We start from the raw sequence: 18,254 nt of genomic DNA on the forward strand, positions 1-18,254 counted from the left end.
GCCCCCTCCGGCCGCAGCCGTGACCAGGACATTGGCTCGTCCGGTCGTGGCTGCACCTCTGAGGTCGAGCCCTGCGGCCTCTTTCAGAGACTTGAGAGCCGTGACGGCCGCAATGGGGAGACCAGCCGCTTCGGGTGCCGACACTTCAGGTGGTCTAACCACTGTTAGTTTCTCGCTCGCCACCGCGAATTCCGCCAGCCCTCCTCCGTTCTATTCACCGGAAAAACACACATTTCAACAATGCATATACATATACATACATATATATATATATATATGTATTTATAAGGTTATATAATAAGGATAGAAAGGGTATGTGAATTGTACGAGGAGGTCGAGAAGGGCAACGACTTTGTCGCCGGGTTTAAATTTCTCGACTCGTGGACCGACCATGACCACTTCCCCTGCAACATCCGTGCCTGTTCCGAGGAATTCCGACATTTAATTTAGAAGAAAAAAGCATTTGTGTACATTTTTTTTCCATTCTTGGAATATTTTTGTAATTTAAAACAATTATATATATATATATATATATATATCCAATGTACGACATGATACTTTCGTATGCGCCCACAAATTTTAAAGGGTTTCACAATTTTATAATTAATTTTTAACTATTTTCTAAAATTATTTATAATTAATTTTAATGGCCTATATACATAAAAAAAAAACAAATAAAAAATCCATCATAATATTTTGAACTAATTTTTTAATAGAAAAGGTAGTATAGTTTCCCAAGGTATTGTCTAATATTGTTACAGTAGTATTTTCATTTGAATTGAAAATTTATCATTATTTATATTAATTTTTATATTGTATTAAATATTATAAAACGAAATTGTAAATTTAGTTTTACAATATTTTTTAAATGTAAAATCTAAAAATTTTACTAATAATTTTTCAATAGATCGTGGAGGGTTCTATAAATATGAGTATATGACACGATTCTGTGTGTATATGTGTATATATCGAACATTCCATAAATAGATATTAGAGACATAAATAAATAAATAGTACCGGGTGTGAATGGAAATCTTTTGGGCAAAAATGGTCGGGCGACGCCTTTTTGAAGTTTCCAGTCAATGGGATTCAAGCTGATGGCTTCGACTTTGAGCAAAACCTCTCCGCTTTCAGGCGATGGAATCGGAATCTCCACATGCTGAGGGCACACATAACATAATACAACACATATATAAACATGATTATCTACCATGTTTAGGCTTATAATCACAGATTAGTTTGCAATCATCCAATTTTTTATTTATTTTTTAAAAAAATGGACAATTGCCTAAAAAATTACGATGTGCAAGAAATCTCCAATTCTGTATATATCTTTTATATAAAAACATAAAATTTATGAATCTTTAGACATATTCTCGCAAGATTCATAAGTTGATGATTTTATATAGAAATTACAAAATTCATTAACGGATATGTACGCATGTGACAACATCCAAAAAAGGGTTATAATTTTATATAAAAACTCTAAAATTGTAGATTTTATATTTTTATATTTTTTTTTAAAATGTGACTTTTTTACGCGATTGTCCTTTAAAAAATGAAAAGTGTGAAATTTTTAAACTTAGAAATGAACGTTCAAAATAAATTGTTTTATCCAACTGAACTACATACATACATACATACATACATACACATATATATATATATATAAATATATAACTATACAATAAAATAGAAGAGGTTTCACCTTCAAAGCGGTGGCTCCGCCGCCGTAGCGTTTGTACTGAACGGCTTTCATTAATTTTCCGACCATCGGAGCACCAAAAACAACAGTGACTCTGTGTTTGGTAATATGCGCAGAGGAGAATGAGTAATGAAACGAACGGTGTTTTATTTATACAGTGATCGTTTCATGCTGAAAAGTCCCCAGGGGTAAATCTGGAATTAAACATATTTGGTTGTGAAATTGCCACGTCAGCCGCCGGCTCTGTTGACGCAGTGGAAAAATATCACGTGGAGAAGTCGTCGAGTACACGTGTCAAATCGAAATCAAAGCACTGAGACGTTATGTTCTTTAAACCACTAAACAGTACTCTCTCTATAAACAAACGTTTTAGATTTTTAAAATATATATATATATATATATATCGAGTGTTTGGATCGATATGAAGCTCGATCTGAGCTAAGTTCGAAAGTCCGGTTTTTTTACCAAAAAAATTAGGTTCAAAATCCAAAATTTTTCGAGTGGGCTCGGAGCGGATTTCGAATTTCAAAACTAAACTGTTACTCTATTTAAAAGTTAATTTATTTAAAAGAAAAATCTTTAAAAAAATCTCTAATTTTCAAAACAAAAAAATATATGACATTCACGTAAAATTATGATTTTAAAATTTTTTCATGACCTTTATTAATTTTGTGATATTCACGTAAAATTTATAATTTATAAATTTATATAAAAATTACAAAATTAATAAATTAACAAATATGTGAAAATATGACAAGAATGATTAAATTAATGAATTTATATAAAAGTTATGGTGGTTTATTCGGATTCCGGATCGAGTTTGGTTCATTTATATTCGAGTTTGATTATTTCTTTTTACAAAATTGAAATTGTTTGGTTTTTATTTTGAATTTGGTTTGCTTTGCTTTGATTATGATAAAAATACACGTTTTCGAATTTGAATTCAGTTTTTTCAATTTTAAAAAGGTTATAATTATTCGAATTTATATCTAATTCAGTTTGATTATAGATATGTGTTATTCAGTTCAAATAAAATCGGTTATTCAGTTATTAACCAAATAAACTATTCCTAACATAAGTTATAATTAAAATTTGTGATTTTATCTTTTTTTTAATTCATGATTTTTTATATGGTTGTCCCTAAAAAAATCATGATATTGTTTTTGTATAAGACAGAATCTTAGAAACTTCGGATTCGGTTCGGGTATGATTATGTCCTATTCGGTTCGGTTCGGCTCGATTATTCGGTTAATAACATGGCCACCCTTATCATAAAGACTCAAATTTCATTTTCATCACATATCATTCACATTTCACGAAGTACCAGCTCCTAACGTATGTCTCCTTTTTTTTTCTCTTTGAGATATGTATTGTGTTTTGTCCTTGTACGGGTTGAATTTCGTATGTTACATACGTACACACGTACGTATACGTACATACACATTGATAACCCTAAGATTACCAATACCTCTCGAAAATCACTTGAAATGACGCATGATCTCTCACTCAAACCATGAAACGCGACCGCATCATCAAAGTCAGCGAGACAGAAAGCTCTATCATCGACAAAAATCACGAGGAGAAGAACAACAAGTAGAACAAAACGATGTCGATATTACACCACAACAAGAACCATATATATATAAAGAAAGAGAGAGAGAGAGGTTCAACCTTCAATCCGGCGGCTCCGCCGCCATAACGTTCCTATTGAACGGCGTGCATGAGTTTTCCGGCCATCGGCGACCTCCGATTCAAAGAGCTCGCCAATGCGTCCCCCCCCCTCTGGCTCGGTCAACGTACAAGTAGTGCTACAAAAACAAATCTCGCCAGCATGTACTTTTTTTTTGTCTGACCGTGAATATATATATATATATACACACATATGTATATATAACAATGACAATTAAAATTAATTGCCGACGAATTCTAGACTATTAAAAAACCCCAAGCTGTGGAAGGATTAATTTAAATATATACACTTGGATCCAACTGATTAATGTGAATATTTAATAAGGAAAAAAATACAAAATAAAAAAGTGGATCGAATTCTTCATTTGAACACATGTAATTAATGAATTTATGGATAGTTTCTTAATATCCAGCTTCATTCACATGGGTCTATCCTATTTTCTGAAAATTGTAGTTAGTGTGAAAAATATAATTGTACCGAAAATTAAATGAATTTTCGAATTATGAAAAAAAAAATTATGGGCATGCGAAAGCGCATGGACTGATATCAAGAGTTGATCAAAGCAAGGACAAACTCCGACCGTACAGATTAACGAAATGCCGACGTAATCGATATCCCTTCTGCTCAGGCAAACCCTTTTTAACGGCGTACAGTTAACGGTATCTGGAACAATACTTTCTCCGTTAACGCCGTCAAATCTAATGAAACCCTAGCTTCTGTTTAGACAGAGCAAAAGAAGTCTCTAGAAGTAGAAATCTCTCCCAGAGAACAAAAGACATTACTATTATATCGTTCACGGCTCGACGATGATCTTGCCGGTGGCATGACCGTCCATGCATTTGGCCCAACCCTCTTCGGCTTTGCTCAGTTCATGTCTCGAGTCGATCACTGTCTTGATCTTCCCTTCCTTCATCAGATTCACCATCGTTTCCAGATTCTCCGCCTTTGGGATCATTACCAGTGGAACCAGTTTCTTCTTCGATAGCGTTATCGTCTTCACCGCATAGTCCCACATCGTTCTTGCATCTGCATTGACGCATATAACCCTCCCGTTCTCGGACAATCTCGGCTCTAACCTCGAGAACGCGATCCCGTTTGCGCAGTGTATCACGACATCGTATTTTCTACCCGACGGGCTCGCGAGGGTGGCTCCTTCGGCCGTTGTGTAGTCGAGGACCTCGTCCGCTCCCAACGACCTGACAAGGTCAATGTTGCGCGAGCCGCAAGTGGCGGGCACGTGGGCATTCGCTAGCTTGGCCAGCTGGACGGGGTCGTTTGGGTCCGGGCCGTCGAGCTTGAGGCCCGCGGACTGGGTTATAGCCATCAGAGCCGTGAGACCAGCGATGGGTAGACCTGCGGCCTGGTGTGGCTGGACTTCTTCCGGCCTGGCCACGGTTCGGTTCTCGCTCACGACAGCGTATTCGGCAAGTCCTCCTCCGGTCTGTCATCATCGAAGAAGAGGATGAACAATCAAAATGGTTTATATTCTTAGTTCTATATTTATAAAAGATTATAAAACGACAAATTCAGCTAAAAAAAACACATTTAAAACTCTAAAAATTTTTAGTTAAAAACCCATTTAACAATTTAATCTCCTATAAGCAGACTATATTCATTTCTGTAACGCAAAAAAAAAAAAAAACTTACAAAGGGGTTGAAAAAGGCTACAACTTTGTCACCGGCTTTGAATTTATGGACTCCCGGTCCAGCTCCGACAACTTCTCCGGCAACATCAGTAGCTGTTCCATATATGTCCAAATATTCGAGAAATAAACCGAATTTCGAGAAAAACACATACACAAAATATGCCCAATAAGTATATTTCCGTAATAAATTTGTTAGAAATACCGGGAATGAAAGGGAACTTGCGGGGCATAAACGGGCGGAGTAACCCTTTCTGAATCTTCCAATCAGCTGGATTCAGACTAACTGCTTCCAGTTTTATCAGAACCTCGTCTCTCTTAGGCGACGGGATCGGAATTTGCACATGCTGAAATATCATATATATATATATCATACATATATATCATCTTATATATATATATAGAGAGAGAGGTTCAACCTTCAATCCGGCGACTCCGCCGCCATAACGTTCGTATTGAACGGCGTGCATGAGTTTTCCGGCCATTGGCTCTGCGTTTTACCGGCGGCGATCTCCGATTCAAAGAACTCGCCGATGCTTCCCCCCTCCGGTTCGGTTAACGAATAGTGCTACAAAAACTAATCTCGCTAGCATATCATTACTTGTACTTTTTTTGTTTGACCCCATATATATATATATATATATATATATATATATATATATATAACAATGACCATTAAAAAAACATTTTTTTTTTATCATATATGACTCTCCATCCACGGATCAAATTACTTACCGACGAATTCTACTATTAAAAACCCCCAAGTTGTGGAAGGATTAATGTAAATATATACACACTTGGAATTAACTCATAATGTGACTATTAATATATAATAATGTAACGGGTATTGAGAAATAAAATTTAAATATGAACGAAAACAAAGGAAAAAAATGGACCGGGATTCGTCATTTGAGCACATGTAATGAATGAATTTATGGGGCAAGGACAGACTCCGACCGTACAGATTAACTAAATGCTGACGTAATCGATATCCCTTCACCTCAGGCACAAACCCTTTTTGACGGCGCAGTTAACGGTATCTGGAACAATCCTCACTTCGTTAACGCCGTCAAATCTGATGAAAATCCCCTTCTGTTTAAACAAAACAAAAGAAGTCTCTAGAAGTAGAAATCTCTCCCCAGAGAAAAACCCAACTTTATAATCACACTTCCATTCCCACTCTTCGCAAAGCTCTTCTCTCTTTTGCTTCGGCGATTTTGGTTTGGGGATGGACGACGATTTCGAGATGCCACCGGTGGGTGGGATGAACGACGAGGAGATGGATTTCGGCGGCGATGATGATGCTCCGTTCCTGAAGGTCGGAGAGGAGAAGGAGATCAAGCAAGGTTTGAAGAAGAAGCTCGTCAAGGAAGGTGAAGGATATGAAACTCCCGAAAATGGCGACGAAGTTGAAGGTAACTGAAAATTCCAGTGATTTGGCTTTGTTGGCTCGTGAGATTTTGCCGAAGCTGAGGTTGAATCCTGTTTTTGCGTTTGGGGAAATGAAATGGGATTTTCTTCTGCAGTGCATTACACGGGAACGTTGATGGATGGTACGAAGTTCGATTCTAGCCGCGACAGGGGGACTCCGTTCAAATTCACTCTCGGACAAGGTGAGTGAAGAAGCCTCTTTTATTTTTCGGATTTTACGTGTTCTTTTGGTGAGATTATTTGGATGTCTGATATGTTATGACGAGTGAAATAGTCGGAACATCTTCGGAATCCTAGGACTTGTTGATGAATGAGATTCGTTTCGTGCTACTGTAAATATGTTGCTGGTTATTGTCATTGTCTGTTTGGGACAATCTTTAAAGTTATCTCATCTCTTGGACATTGATCGGTCGGGTGGCATAGTTATGTTATTTTGGCTCCACTCTCTTTGTTGCCAAGTCTCTTCCGCGATGTGTTTGTATAGTTTCTAGTGTAGATTTGTAGTGAATTCAATATTTTGAAGTGCTGTTTTTGGGTAAATCTTTCTTGCTAATGTCGGAGACGGATCTTTATGTTTGCAGGTCAGGTTATCAAAGGATGGGATATTGGTATCAAAACAATGAAAAAAGGTGAAAATGCGGCATTCACCATCCCTCCAGAGCTAGCATACGGTGAATCTGGCTCTCCACCGACTATCCCTGCGAATGCCACGCTTCAATTCGACGTGGAATTGCTTTCTTGGGTTAGCGTCAAGGATATATGCAAGGATGGTGGCGTGTTCAAGAAAATTCTTGCTGAAGGAGAGAAGTGGGAAAACCCAAAGGATCCTGATGAAGTTCTTGGTACCGTGCCCTCCCCCTTATTATGTTGCACCTCAAGGCTTGCTGTTGTTTGATTTTCTCTAACAGTTTTTTCAATGTATTTGGTGATTCAGTTAAGTATGTGGCTCGACTTGAGGATGGCACAGTCGTTGGAAAATCTGATGGCATAGAGTTCACCGTCAAAGATGGTTAGTGCTGGGATTTCTATTAGGGGATGATGGCATTTCACGTTTCTTGTCTTTTTCTTGTTTTCCGATCCTCACTGTGATTTGTCTTGGATAGATCACTTTTGCCCTGCAATCTCCAAGGCTGTCAAAACAATGAAAAAGGGAGAAAAAGTTCTTCTAACAGTTAAACCACAATGTATGTCGTCTGCCTCATTTCCTAGTTCTTGAGCTTGATGGGTATGTACACCGCCTCTAATACCGGTCTGCTTATAAATGAGACAGATGGTTTTGGGGAGAAGGGCAAACCGGCCTCTGGTGATGACAGTGCCGTTCCTCCAAATGCCACACTTGAGATCAATCTGGAGTTGGTTTCGTGGAAAACTGTGTCTGAGATAACTGATGATAAGAAGGTTATGAAGAAAACCCTCAAGGAAGGGGAAGGATATGAGCGACCTAACGAAGGGGCGGTTGTGAGAGGTTTGTACTTCTAATTCCAGAAATTACTGTTACGCAATTCATCTATGAAATATGTTTTTTATGGATCTCTTATTGTTTTTCGCAGTGAAATTGATTGGAAAGCTTCAGGATGGTACTGTGTTCTTGAAGATAGGCCTTGGTGAAGATGAGGAGCCATTTGAGTTCAAAACAGATGAAGGTAATGGTGTGCCTCTCTAAATTTTCTAGGACTTTTTCCTGCTGGCTGTAATCATGTAGGCTAATTTGGCTGAATACTTGAACAGAGCAAGTGGTTGATGGACTTGATAGAGCAGTGATGAAAATGAAGAAGGGTGAGGTCGCCCTAGTGACCATAGAACCAGAGTATGCCTTTGGCTCTGCTGAATCAAAACAGGAATTGGCAGTGGTTCCTCCAAACTCAACTGTTTGTTATGAGGTTGAGCTTCTGTCCTTTGACAAGGTTAGTGCTGTTTCTAGTGGTTTTCTTCTTCTTCTGATTTTATTTTCTTTAACTGCTTCTGGCAAATACTATTACAAGATCAAGAATCTAACTTCATGGTTGCTACTGAGATTTCAGGAGAGGGAATCATGGGACATGAATACCCCGGAGAAGATCGAAGCAGCTGGTAAGAAGAAGGAAGAGGGGAATGCATTGTTTAAAGCCGGAAAATATGCCCGAGCTTCCAAGAGATATGAGAAGGTAAATATTTTGATACCGCGTGCCAGTGTATGAGTGGATCAAACATTCTATTAAGCGTTGAATTCCGAATCAGGCTGTCAAATTCATCGAGTACGATTCATCCTTCAACGAGGATGAGAAAAAACAGGCGAAAGCATTAAAGGGGGCATGCAATCTCAACAACGCGGCTTGCCAACTGAAGCTGAAAGATTACAAGCAAGCCGAGAAAATATGCACTAAGGTAAGACATAAAAACCAGGACTGCAGTCTCCTCCACTGTTGTGGTACAAATCTGAGGTTAGCAAAAGAATGAGATAGTATTCTTTGTGTGTATGTATAGGTGTTAGAACTAGAGAGCACAAACGTTAAGGCTCTATACAGGAGGGCTCAGGCATATATTGAGTTAGCAGATTTGGACTTGGCTGAGTTTGACATCAAGAAAGCCCTTGACATCGATCCCAACAACCGGTATGTGTGTCTCTCTTACTCTTGTGCTATAAGATTATATGGTTCCGTTTCGTTCGGTTATGTTCTGTTCATTGATCCATCAAAATGAAACCATGTGCAAGTAGCAGAGGCAATGGTTTACTGATTTAACACAGTTCGCGAACTTTGCTTGTTTACTGGTTAATGCAAGTAGCAGAGGCAATGGTCCCCATTCTGGTCAAAGAAAAATACTCAAATCACCTTGATTTAGCCTAAATCGAATCTTGTGCAGAAACGCAATACCGGTTATGCCGTCCATCAGTCCTTTAATATTATTTTTGTATTCGATTCTTCTGATCGTTCGTTTCGGGGGGTTTTTTGCAGGGAAATGAAGCTTGAATACAGACGCTTGAAGGAGAAAATGAAGGAATACAACAAAAAGGAGGCCAAATTCTACGGAAACATGTTTGCGAAACTGAATGTGAGTTTCTCTTTAGTCTTTACCCCCGCTAAATCCCGCAAAACAATGTTGAAATCGAGGTTAATGGCAGTGTAGTTTAGTAAACCAACTTCATACATATCAGGAAGAAAAAACCCATTGGATTTTGTTTCTGTGTGTGAAAATTGGCATGTAGCGGTAGTATGTAGCTGGATAGTGGAGAAGATTGTGTTCATTAACGTTCTCATTCCGAACCTTAAACAAAAGTAGTATCATTTGGTAAAACCCGATCTCGATTTCTCGAAACGTGCAGAAGGAGGCATCGAAAGATCCCGAGCCAATGAGCGTCGACAGCAAGGCATGAGCACGTGTAAGTCTTGTTCTTGTTGGATCCCTCGAGTGTTTTTTCGGGTTTTGTCAGTTGTTTTCTGTTGTTGGTTCGGTGATGATGATGATTGGTGATGCATTGTCCTAAGAAATAATTTTGTGAAAACTTGAAAGATAATTTTTTTGGTTTTTTGATTCTAAAAACTCTAAAAACTCCGAACATCCAAGGTATGAGGGTTTCTTTGGCCTCTCATTTTCATCTAATGTAGAGAAACTTGAATTACAAGTTTATAAAGTGTCTCCTGTTTTTATTAAAAAAAATCTCATCTCATAAAATGGGTATATAATATATATTAAGGGTCAGTAATTCGGTTATGGTTAATTTCCGTTCATTTATTTGGGATTTAAAAAATGAATAATCAGAATCATTATTAAACATTTGCCGAACCTCACATAGAGAGAGCTCTTCATGGCCCATCAACACGGTTTTAGAATCTAAAATTTCAGGCCCATTGATATAACAATGAACGACGGTTCACGGTTCACCAAACGAAAACCGGTCATAACTTCCAAAGTGGACTGCCGCGCCAAAAAAAAGTCAAACGAAATTTCCTCCTTCTAGAAGCCCCTCGCCTCCAAATCAGACGCGGTTCAAAATCAAAATCCCAACCACCACGGTATCAACGTCATCAGTGACGTAATCCCTTCTAACACGACACGTGTCAACATCACACGGCGCGAGACCTTTGCTTCGAACCCAGCGAAACGTCTCGCGTTGTTCTCAGAAGGGCAAAACGGTCAAATCACAGCAACCAGGGGGTTTTCTTTTTCTTTTTCTGTTTTTTTTTTAATTGTTTTCTGTTTTTTTTTTTTGTTCGAAGCCTTTCCCGGCAAGGCAAATGATGTGGGAGAGCCCTTCGTTCAAAGTTGAAATAGTTTTTTGTTGACATTATAAAAAGTGGCCGAAAATATGCAGCGACGAAAAAGTACAAAGTGGAAGCTGTTGTGCCGAGAGAAATGGAGGAGAATCCGCCCAACGCATGCATTTCTATATTCCCGGCGATTCCCGACGGCGGCGGCGTGCGGAAGCCTCACCATAGCCCGATCCGAAATCTGGATTTCGATCGGTTGAATGTTGTATCGGCGTTGGGCCGTGGTGCCAAGGGAGTGGTGTTCCTGGTGAGAGACTGTGGAATTTCCGGCGAGTCTTTGGCTTTGAAGGTTATACTGAGGGAATCGATCGAGGGGAAGAGGAGAAAGAAGAAGACGAAGGGAGAGAGCGAGGATGGAGATGGAGATGAGTATAGGCGCGTGAGTTTCGAGCAGGGAGTGTTAAGCCGATTCGAGCATCCTCTGTTTCCTCGCCTCCGCGGCGTTTTAGCGACGGAAAAAGTCGTCGGCTACGCCATCGATTATTGCCCCGGCCGAGATCTCAATTCGTTGAGGAAGAGGCAGACGGAGAAAATGTTTTCCGACGAGATTATCAGGTGATTGATCCTCACCATGTCTTCGATAGTTTTGAATTTGAATTTCCGTTTGAATTTTTTTTTCCTGGTAATCTGAATTCCCATCCACCCTTTATGGTATGAAACAGCGTGCGATTTTGAATTTCCTCTAATTTGAATATGTTTGTTTCCAGATTTTACGCAGCAGAACTGGTACTCGCATTGGAGTATCTTCACGATCAAGGAATCGTTTACAGAGATCTGAAGCCGGACAATGTGATGATCCAAGAGAACGGCCACATAATGCTCGTCGATTTCGATCTCTCCACGAAACTCCCGCCGAGAACGCCGCAACAGTCATCGCCGTCGTCTGCTCCACTCACCGCAAAACCTCCGACGGCGAAGAGACGGTTCTTCCCCTTCCACAGGCTCTGCAACTCGGGAATCTCGCCGGACGAGTCAGTACGCGGCGGTGACTCAGCGGTCGCGCCGGAGTCTGACTCGTCGGGAGGGAAGTCGAACTCGTTCGTCGGAACAGAGGAATACGTAGCTCCGGAGGTGATCTCCGTCGACGGCCACGACTTCGCCGTCGACTGGTGGTCGCTCGGAGTGGTTCTCTACGAGATGCTGTACGGAACGACGCCGTTCAGAGGGTCGAACAGGAAGGAGACGTTTTACAACATACTGACCAAACCGCCGGATTTGGTGGGGGAAACGACGCCGTTGAGGGACCTCATCAGAAGATTACTGGAGAAGGATCCCAGCCGTCGGATCACGGTGGAGGGAATCAAGGGCCACGATTTCTTCAGAGGTGTGAATTGGAATCTTGTGCTTTGGGTATCTCGACCGCCGTACATCCCGTCACCGGAAAACGGGGAAAACGACGGAGTTACAAAAATCGACGTCGAGAATTTCGTCGAAGAAGTATTTTCTGCTCGCGACGATAACGGTAACGATAACGGAGAACAAAACACTAAACATAACACTGATAGAAATGTAGATGAGAAAAACACGGCGAGGGTTAAGGAGGGTTTGGTAGATAACGAGTTCTTGGTATTTTGATTTAATTTAATTCATTTCGAAATATTCTTTTGGTAATTAATATACATTTACATTGAAATGGACTTCAATATTCCATCACACCCCCTTTTGAATCAATTCTTATGATACTCTCGTTTAAATTTCATCTGGAATGTGCTCGAACATCATATATATATATATATATGTATATGCTAAGTTTCTCAAGATTTCTAACAAATGGGCTAATCTAAAAATAGCCCAACAACATGTAATGAATTGGACCGACCAAACCCATTTAATGAAATAATTATTATTGATTTTTATTAAAATTTGAACATATCCTAAACAATCATCATCACCGTTATTATTTTGTAAACATATCTTAAACACTTAGGAATAAATAGATATAGATATGGGCATTTATTGGTCTCGACACTTGGCAAAGGAATCTGAAGAATCTCAAACGAGACATTCAATAGGCAACCGCCTGAATACATGCATGCATGATGCTCACAACTCTCTCTCTCTCTATACACACATACACACGCATATCTTTACATATATGTGCGTGTGTATGTGTTGGTTGTTACTATTTCATTTCATTTTGCAATTTCTCTTTTTTCATGTATATATATAGAGAGAGAGAGAAAGTAATGGCATGTTGTATGTAAAGGCACAAACTTTTTTTTTTTTGATAACCGGGTAATCCTCAGACTAATTCCGATCCACACGCACAACCGGCACCACACGTGTGAGATGTGAAATATCTGAAGGTGGCCGGAGGGGAAATCTCTATACCCTGAATGTTGAACCCACGACCTCTTGTTCAGGAAGTGAGCTCTCAAACCAACAGAATTGGGGAAAATCCCCCAAAGGCACAAACTTTGCAATCTACATTCATGAAGCTCAATCCTTTCGGCAAAATATATGTGGAAAAATGCAAGATTTTATTCTTATTCAATCTGTGATGTCTAAAACCATAAAAGACTTTGGATTTGTTGAGCTTTAACTATTATGAGATTAGTGTTTGTGTATATTTCTCAAACTTTGCAGTTAATTTGATGATATGATGCATATAATTACTAAAAAAATAATTTCTATGCGAATATATATATATATGCTAAAATGGAACAATAGTTTAACAAAACGCATTTTTGGAATAGCAAGTGGTATCCAAGCTTTGTTAAGATTAATCTAATTTAGAAAAATATCAAAAACTGTCATTAGTTTAGAGATTTTCCGACAGATGGACATTTCAGATTTTTTGTTGGATTATTTTCTTCCAAAGTTGGACATTTAAAATCTTTTGCTGGTTTATTTTCTGTTTCAATTTTTTATTTTGGGAAAAACCATATTCATTTAGTTTTAATATTAAATTTATTTTTAAAAAACATTCTTTTTATTAAAAATATTAGTTTTTAAATTCGTTATTGTTATTATTTTTATATTCGAATTGAATTTAATTAAATTTTAATTAATTTAAATCTTAAATATTTATTTACGTTAATTTTAAAACTTTGGATTCAATTAAACGGTTCCCGATATATTTATATATTATTCAATTTGTTTTGGTTCTATCTTTTTTTTTCCCCAGAAATATCTATTCAACATCGAGATATTTTCCTGTTTAGTAAATGTTAAAAAAAAACAATCTCCCATTACATATCCCTGATTTTACAGCAAAGATTAGTCTTTTTTTTAAAAAAAAAAACCAAACAAATAAGGAACAAAACTGAATGCCGAGTCCAAAAAATGTCATTAAATATGCATTGACCATCTGTTTTGTCTTAATCTTAATTAAAAAAAATATAATTCCTCTTTATCTGTTCCACATATTTTTTCTGCCTATAAAAACAAATACCCAACAACCCTCAATTTCTTCAAGCCCTCCCCCCTCTTCACCTATACACACACTGATTCAGGTACCCATCACCATATATATATTCTTTTGCATATATATACTTACATGCACACATTGTTTTCGTATATATCTTCAATTATGGACTTATTTCATTGATTTTTATCTTTTTTTTTTCTTTCTATGTTTCATTTCTAATCATTATTATTTTTTTAATTTCAATTTGACTTTGTGGTGGAAGCTATAGAAATGGAGGATGAAATGAAGGAAAGATTTGAAGATTGGAGAGGAAGAGAGGCGGTTCCTGAAAAACATGGAGGAATCCGAGCTGCAACTATTGCTTGTGGTAAAAAAAAAAGAAGCTTTTTACTATATGAAAATCTCTATGTTTATTATACAATTAAAAAAAAGTTTTTTTTTTCCAAGTATTGCTTGTGGTAAAAAGTTCTATACTTTATGAAATCTCTGTGTAGTGTACATACACTAAAAAAAAACTTTTTTTTTTCTTCAAGTATTGCTTGTGGGATAAAAAGTTTGATACTTTATGAAATCTCTATGTACATACACTAAAAAAAAGTTTTTTTTTCCAAGCATTGCTTGTGGTATAAAAGTTTTATACTTTATGAAAATCTCTATGTTAATACACTAATTTTTTTTTCAAAATTGATTTTTCTTTGTTTTTAATTGGTTTTATTTTGTTTTAATGTGAAAATGCAGTGGTGGAGATGCTAGAGAACTTGGTGTTCTTGGCGAATGCGAACAACTTCGTGACGTATTTCATGAAATCGATGCATTATGGATCGGCGAGATCGGCGAACATGGTCACGAATTTCATGGGGACGTCTTTCCTGCTCACCCTCTTCGGCGGTTTCGTCGCCGACTCTTTCCTCACCAGATTCACCTCTTTCGTCCTCTTCTGCTCCCTCGAGATCCTGGTAAGACCCGGAAAATGCGGACGGAAATATCTCCCCGCAATCCCGTCGCAAAACCAAATTTGCCACGGAAAACGGCGGACAATTTCCACCGGTACAACGCTGTCACTGAAAAGAAACGGTGGCAGATCCATTAACGGCATGGACGGACCTAGAAAAATATTTAAAAGGGATACAAATTTAATTTCAATATTTTAATATGGGATATTTAGTAAATATATATAATCTTTTTTATAAAATTATAAAAAAAAATTATAAAAAAATAATATTTTTTTTATTAGATCAATGGGGGCCTCACCCGTACTGTATTGGGTCTGCCCGTGGGAGGAAACTCTTCCGTCCACACGTAATAGCAATCGCAACGGAAAATCGTCGGATGCTGGAATCGTAGAATTTGCGACAAATTGCGACGGTTATCGACAAACACACGTTACACATATGTACATAATTTACGACGCATCGACGATGTTACAACCCGTCGAAATCGCGTCTTAATATAGACCACGGATAATTAATTCCGTATCAACCCGTCGCAAAATTTCTCGACGGATATTATCCATCGCGGAACTTCAATCTCATAGTCGCTGTCCGCCGCAAGTGTATTGTGACGGACAATACGCTATCCGTGACAGTGTGAAACCAAGTTTTCGACAATTTGTGACAGAGATTTTATTCCCTCGCCTTCCGTCGCAAACGACATCGCATTATGCAGTTTTTCTTGCAGTGATCCGATATAATTTTCTGTGAATATATATGTATAGTTATTGAAAATCATGCAATGCCCATGTTTTTGGTTTAGGGTCTAATCTTGCTGACAGTCCAAGCTCATAGCCCTAAACTGCAACCACCGCCCGAGAAAACGCCTTCGGCCCTTCAGTCAGCGTTCTTGTTCACCGGCCTTTACGCCATGGCCGTGGGGGTTGGAGGGGTGAAAGCTTCGTTACCTTCCCATGGAGGCGACCAGCTTGACAACAGAAACCAGAGGCTGGTTTCTGGTTTTTTCAACTGGTACTTCTTCTCTCTCTGCAGTGGCGGTTTCTTTGCTGTTACTGTCATGGTGTGGATCGAAGAGAACAAAGGATGGAACTGGAGCTTCAATATCTCGCTGGCGATTCTCGCTTTCGCTCTATGCATCTTCTCCTCGGGTTTTCCGCTGTATAGATTCAAGCGGCCGAGCGGAAGTCCGCTGACAAGAATCGTCCGAGTGATTGCTTCCGCCACAAGAAACCGAAAAGGATCTGCGATAGATGCAGAGATGGCTAAAGATCGGAACTCTACAGTCAAGAACATTCATCAGGACAAGTTCAAGTTAGTGTTTTCGATCCGTAAAGGCTTCTGCTTTTCACAAGAACATGGATGACAAGACGATATCTAACCCTAATTTTTGCAGGTTTCTTGACAAAGCGCTGCTCGAAGAGAAGATCACCGCGGTGGAAGTCGAAGAAACGAGAACGTTTCTCGCTCTATTACCGATCTTCGGGAGCACGATCATGATGAACTGCTGCTTGGCGCAACTGACGACGTTTTCCGTACAACAAGGCGTGATCATGGACAGAAAACTCGGCCGTTCCTTCGAGATCCCCGTCCCTTCCCTAACGATCATCCCTCTCTCAGTCATGCTCTCCTCAATACCCTTGTACGAATTTTTCCGCGGCCGCCATGGAAACTCGCTAGCCTCCTCCTTCTTCCAACCCTTGAAACGAATAGGCCTCGGCCTCGCCCTCTCGTCAATCTCCATGGCCGTAGCAGCGGCCGTAGAGGCCAAGAGAAGGTCCGAGGCCGTTCACCGGAACGAACCCATCTCGGTCTTCTGGTTGGGGTTCCAGTATCTGTTCCTGGGCGTGGCCGACATGCTGGCACTCGGCGGCATGCTCGAGTTCTTCTACAGAGAGGCTCCCGACAGGATGAGGAGCATCAGCACCGCCTTGTCGTGGAGCTCGACGGCAATGGGGTTCTTCCTGAGCTCGGTGCTGGTCGAGCTGACCAATGCGGTCACCGGCGGGTGGCTCGGGGGCAAGGATCTGAACAAGGCGAGGTTGGATCTGTTTTATGTCGTGCTTAGTGTTCTTAATACACTTAACCTCTTTAATTATGTCTTCTGGGCAAAGAGGTATTAGTTTGTTAGTTAGTTAGGCTTGTTGTCTGTGTGAGTGAAGATATGTTTTATTTGTGTGTTTAGCGTGTAATTAAGTAAATGCTATTATTATTAATTTGTTTTAGTTTATTTGAATTTGTCCTTGGTTATGCTTTATAATAAAATTTAGTCGATGGATGTGCTTATTTGGTTGATATAACCGAATAATCGAATCGATTGGAATAACTGTAATCGAATCGAATTAGATATAAAATCGAATGTTTATGAATTCTTTACAACCCAAAAAGGCGAACTCGATCTGAATCGAACGAAAAAGTAAATGACAAAATCGTAAAATTTATTTTAAAAAATGAATATTTTTATCATAACCAAAATGAAATGAATTCAACATAAAAGCCGAACGGTTATAACTTTTCTAAAATTGAAATAATCGAATTCGAGTATAACCAAATCGAACTCGGAGCTAAACGTGAAAGATAGACCAAACACAGTTCAAGAACAGAACATGAAGCCTGTTGCACGAAGATTATTAGAGCAATGAACATAATTGTTAAGGTATTTGTTATTTCAATCCCAAAATTCATGTTTTTTTTAAAAGATATTTTCTCGGTAATTTCGGGTTGGATGTATAAAACAAATCAAACTGAATAACAAGTAATAAAAACACTATTTAAAACCCGATTAATCATAACTATTTTTTTTTAAATTTACCGATTACAAATCAAATGTGTATCGAATATAAAAATAATTAAAAAAAGGAAATAAAATATTTTACGGTATAAATGATTTTCTTAATAAAACCGAATGAAAAATAAACTCGATAAAAATCCAAAATAGCTCAAACCCAGAATCAAATGAACATTTTTTTTTCAATACTATAAAAATTAAAGGCCAAAATAACTCAAACCCAGAATATCTAACCCTATCTCTTATTAATTTAATAAGTAGATGATAGATATCATCTTTTATTGGTTTTATAAAACCAAAGAATCATATAAAAATTAATTAAAGGCTGATTTAAAAAGAAAAAAAAAAGAGTTAGAGAAGAGAAAATGTGTAGCTCCGCTATAATTATGTGACTATAAAAAGTAGTAACAACATTTTTATATAAAAAAATATT

The 18,254-nt window shown here is 38.4% G+C and overlaps 5 protein-coding genes across 6 annotated transcripts in view; 3 read left to right on the forward strand and 2 right to left on the reverse strand.

The window, feature by feature from the left end:
* LOC104808802 (putative quinone-oxidoreductase homolog, chloroplastic) overlaps positions 1-1,809 on the reverse strand; it is a 3,057-nt gene extending 1,248 nt beyond the window's left edge. Inside the window, exons 1-4 of the mRNA XM_010534614.2 lie at positions 1,709-1,809; positions 1,018-1,159; positions 328-419; positions 57-210 (exon numbers count right to left, since the gene is read on the reverse strand). Of these exons, the coding sequence (XP_010532916.1) occupies positions 57-210; positions 328-419; positions 1,018-1,159; positions 1,709-1,774 (454 nt within the window). The 5' untranslated portion in view covers positions 1,775-1,809. The remainder of the gene's footprint in view (positions 1-56; positions 211-327; positions 420-1,017; positions 1,160-1,708) is intronic.
* Positions 1,810-3,919: 2,110 nt separating this feature from the next.
* LOC104808803 (putative quinone-oxidoreductase homolog, chloroplastic) lies at positions 3,920-5,619 on the reverse strand. The gene is made up of 4 exons (XM_010534615.2): positions 5,458-5,619; positions 5,244-5,385; positions 5,043-5,134; positions 3,920-4,836 (listed from the first exon to the last, which is right to left on the reverse strand). The coding sequence occupies exons 1-4, from the start codon at positions 5,521-5,523 to the stop codon at positions 4,189-4,191; spliced, it is 948 nt and encodes a 315-aa protein (XP_010532917.1). The 5' UTR covers positions 5,524-5,619; the 3' UTR covers positions 3,920-4,188.
* A 547-nt stretch (positions 5,620-6,166) lies between these two features.
* Positions 6,167-9,980, forward strand: LOC104808804 (peptidyl-prolyl cis-trans isomerase FKBP62). The gene is made up of 13 exons (XM_010534616.2): positions 6,167-6,453; positions 6,565-6,651; positions 7,051-7,311; positions 7,404-7,478; positions 7,573-7,653; positions 7,740-7,934; positions 8,020-8,112; positions 8,198-8,373; positions 8,491-8,613; positions 8,687-8,833; positions 8,933-9,060; positions 9,403-9,499; positions 9,771-9,980. Exons 1-13 carry the CDS (start codon positions 6,267-6,269, stop codon positions 9,819-9,821), a joined length of 1,701 nt encoding a protein of 566 aa, XP_010532918.1. The 5' UTR covers positions 6,167-6,266; the 3' UTR covers positions 9,822-9,980.
* Positions 9,981-10,336: 356 nt separating this feature from the next.
* LOC104808805 (serine/threonine-protein kinase OXI1) lies at positions 10,337-12,400 on the forward strand. Its single transcript, XM_010534617.2, has 2 exons — positions 10,337-11,271; positions 11,424-12,400. Exons 1-2 carry the CDS (start codon positions 10,802-10,804, stop codon positions 12,289-12,291), a joined length of 1,338 nt encoding a protein of 445 aa, XP_010532919.1. The 5' UTR covers positions 10,337-10,801; the 3' UTR covers positions 12,292-12,400.
* Positions 12,401-14,095: 1,695 nt separating this feature from the next.
* Positions 14,096-17,276, forward strand: LOC104808806 (protein NRT1/ PTR FAMILY 4.2-like). Of its 2 annotated transcripts, none has more exons than XM_010534619.1 (5): positions 14,096-14,171; positions 14,355-14,453; positions 14,825-15,042; positions 15,839-16,347; positions 16,430-17,276. In XM_010534619.1, exons 2-5 carry the CDS (start codon positions 14,357-14,359, stop codon positions 17,154-17,156), a joined length of 1,551 nt encoding a protein of 516 aa, XP_010532921.1. In that variant the 5' UTR covers positions 14,096-14,171; positions 14,355-14,356; the 3' UTR covers positions 17,157-17,276. The 2 variants fall into 2 exon arrangements, with proteins under 2 accessions (XP_010532921.1, XP_010532920.1); XM_010534618.1 differs by having other exon boundaries at positions 14,097-14,171; positions 14,349-14,453.
* Positions 17,277-18,254: the final 978 nt, after the last annotated feature.

Source organism: Tarenaya hassleriana, unplaced genomic scaffold (genome assembly GCF_000463585.1).
Source record: "Tarenaya hassleriana unplaced genomic scaffold, ASM46358v1 Cleome15, whole genome shotgun sequence".
NCBI classification, from domain to species: Eukaryota; Viridiplantae; Streptophyta; class Magnoliopsida; order Brassicales; family Cleomaceae; genus Tarenaya; species Tarenaya hassleriana.

What these genes read in the sequence shown, in the direction of transcription:
- LOC104808806 (XM_010534619.1), top strand. Translation starts at nt 14,357, where the DNA reads ATGGAGGATGAAATGAAGGAAAGATTTGAAGATTGGAGAGGAAGAGAG. An exon ending in TCTGCTCCCTCGAGATCCTG is followed by an intron (nt 15,043 to 15,838) that starts GTAAGACCCGGA and finishes TTTTTGGTTTAG; the next exon opens with GGTCTAATCTTGCTGACAGT. An exon ending in ATTCATCAGGACAAGTTCAA is followed by an intron (nt 16,348 to 16,429) that starts GTTAGTGTTTTC and finishes TAATTTTTGCAG; the next exon opens with GTTTCTTGACAAAGCGCTGC.
- LOC104808805 (XM_010534617.2), top strand. Translation starts at nt 10,802, where the DNA reads ATGGAGGAGAATCCGCCCAACGCATGCATTTCTATATTCCCGGCGATT. An exon ending in TTTTCCGACGAGATTATCAG is followed by an intron (nt 11,272 to 11,423) that starts GTGATTGATCCT and finishes GTTTGTTTCCAG; the next exon opens with ATTTTACGCAGCAGAACTGG.
- LOC104808803 (XM_010534615.2), bottom strand. Translation starts at nt 5,523, where the DNA reads ATGGCCGGAAAACTCATGCACGCCGTTCAATACGAACGTTATGGCGGC. An exon ending in CAAGTTCCCTTTCATTCCCG is followed by an intron (nt 5,135 to 5,243) that starts GTATTTCTAACA and finishes TATATGGAACAG; the next exon opens with CTACTGATGTTGCCGGAGAA. An exon ending in TAGCCTTTTTCAACCCCTTT is followed by an intron (nt 4,837 to 5,042) that starts GTAAGTTTTTTT and finishes CGATGATGACAG; the next exon opens with ACCGGAGGAGGACTTGCCGA.
- LOC104808804 (XM_010534616.2), top strand. Translation starts at nt 6,267, where the DNA reads ATGGACGACGATTTCGAGATGCCACCGGTGGGTGGGATGAACGACGAG. An exon ending in AGAGTTCACCGTCAAAGATG is followed by an intron (nt 7,479 to 7,572) that starts GTTAGTGCTGGG and finishes TGTCTTGGATAG; the next exon opens with ATCACTTTTGCCCTGCAATC. An exon ending in GACATCGATCCCAACAACCG is followed by an intron (nt 9,061 to 9,402) that starts GTATGTGTGTCT and finishes GGTTTTTTGCAG; the next exon opens with GGAAATGAAGCTTGAATACA.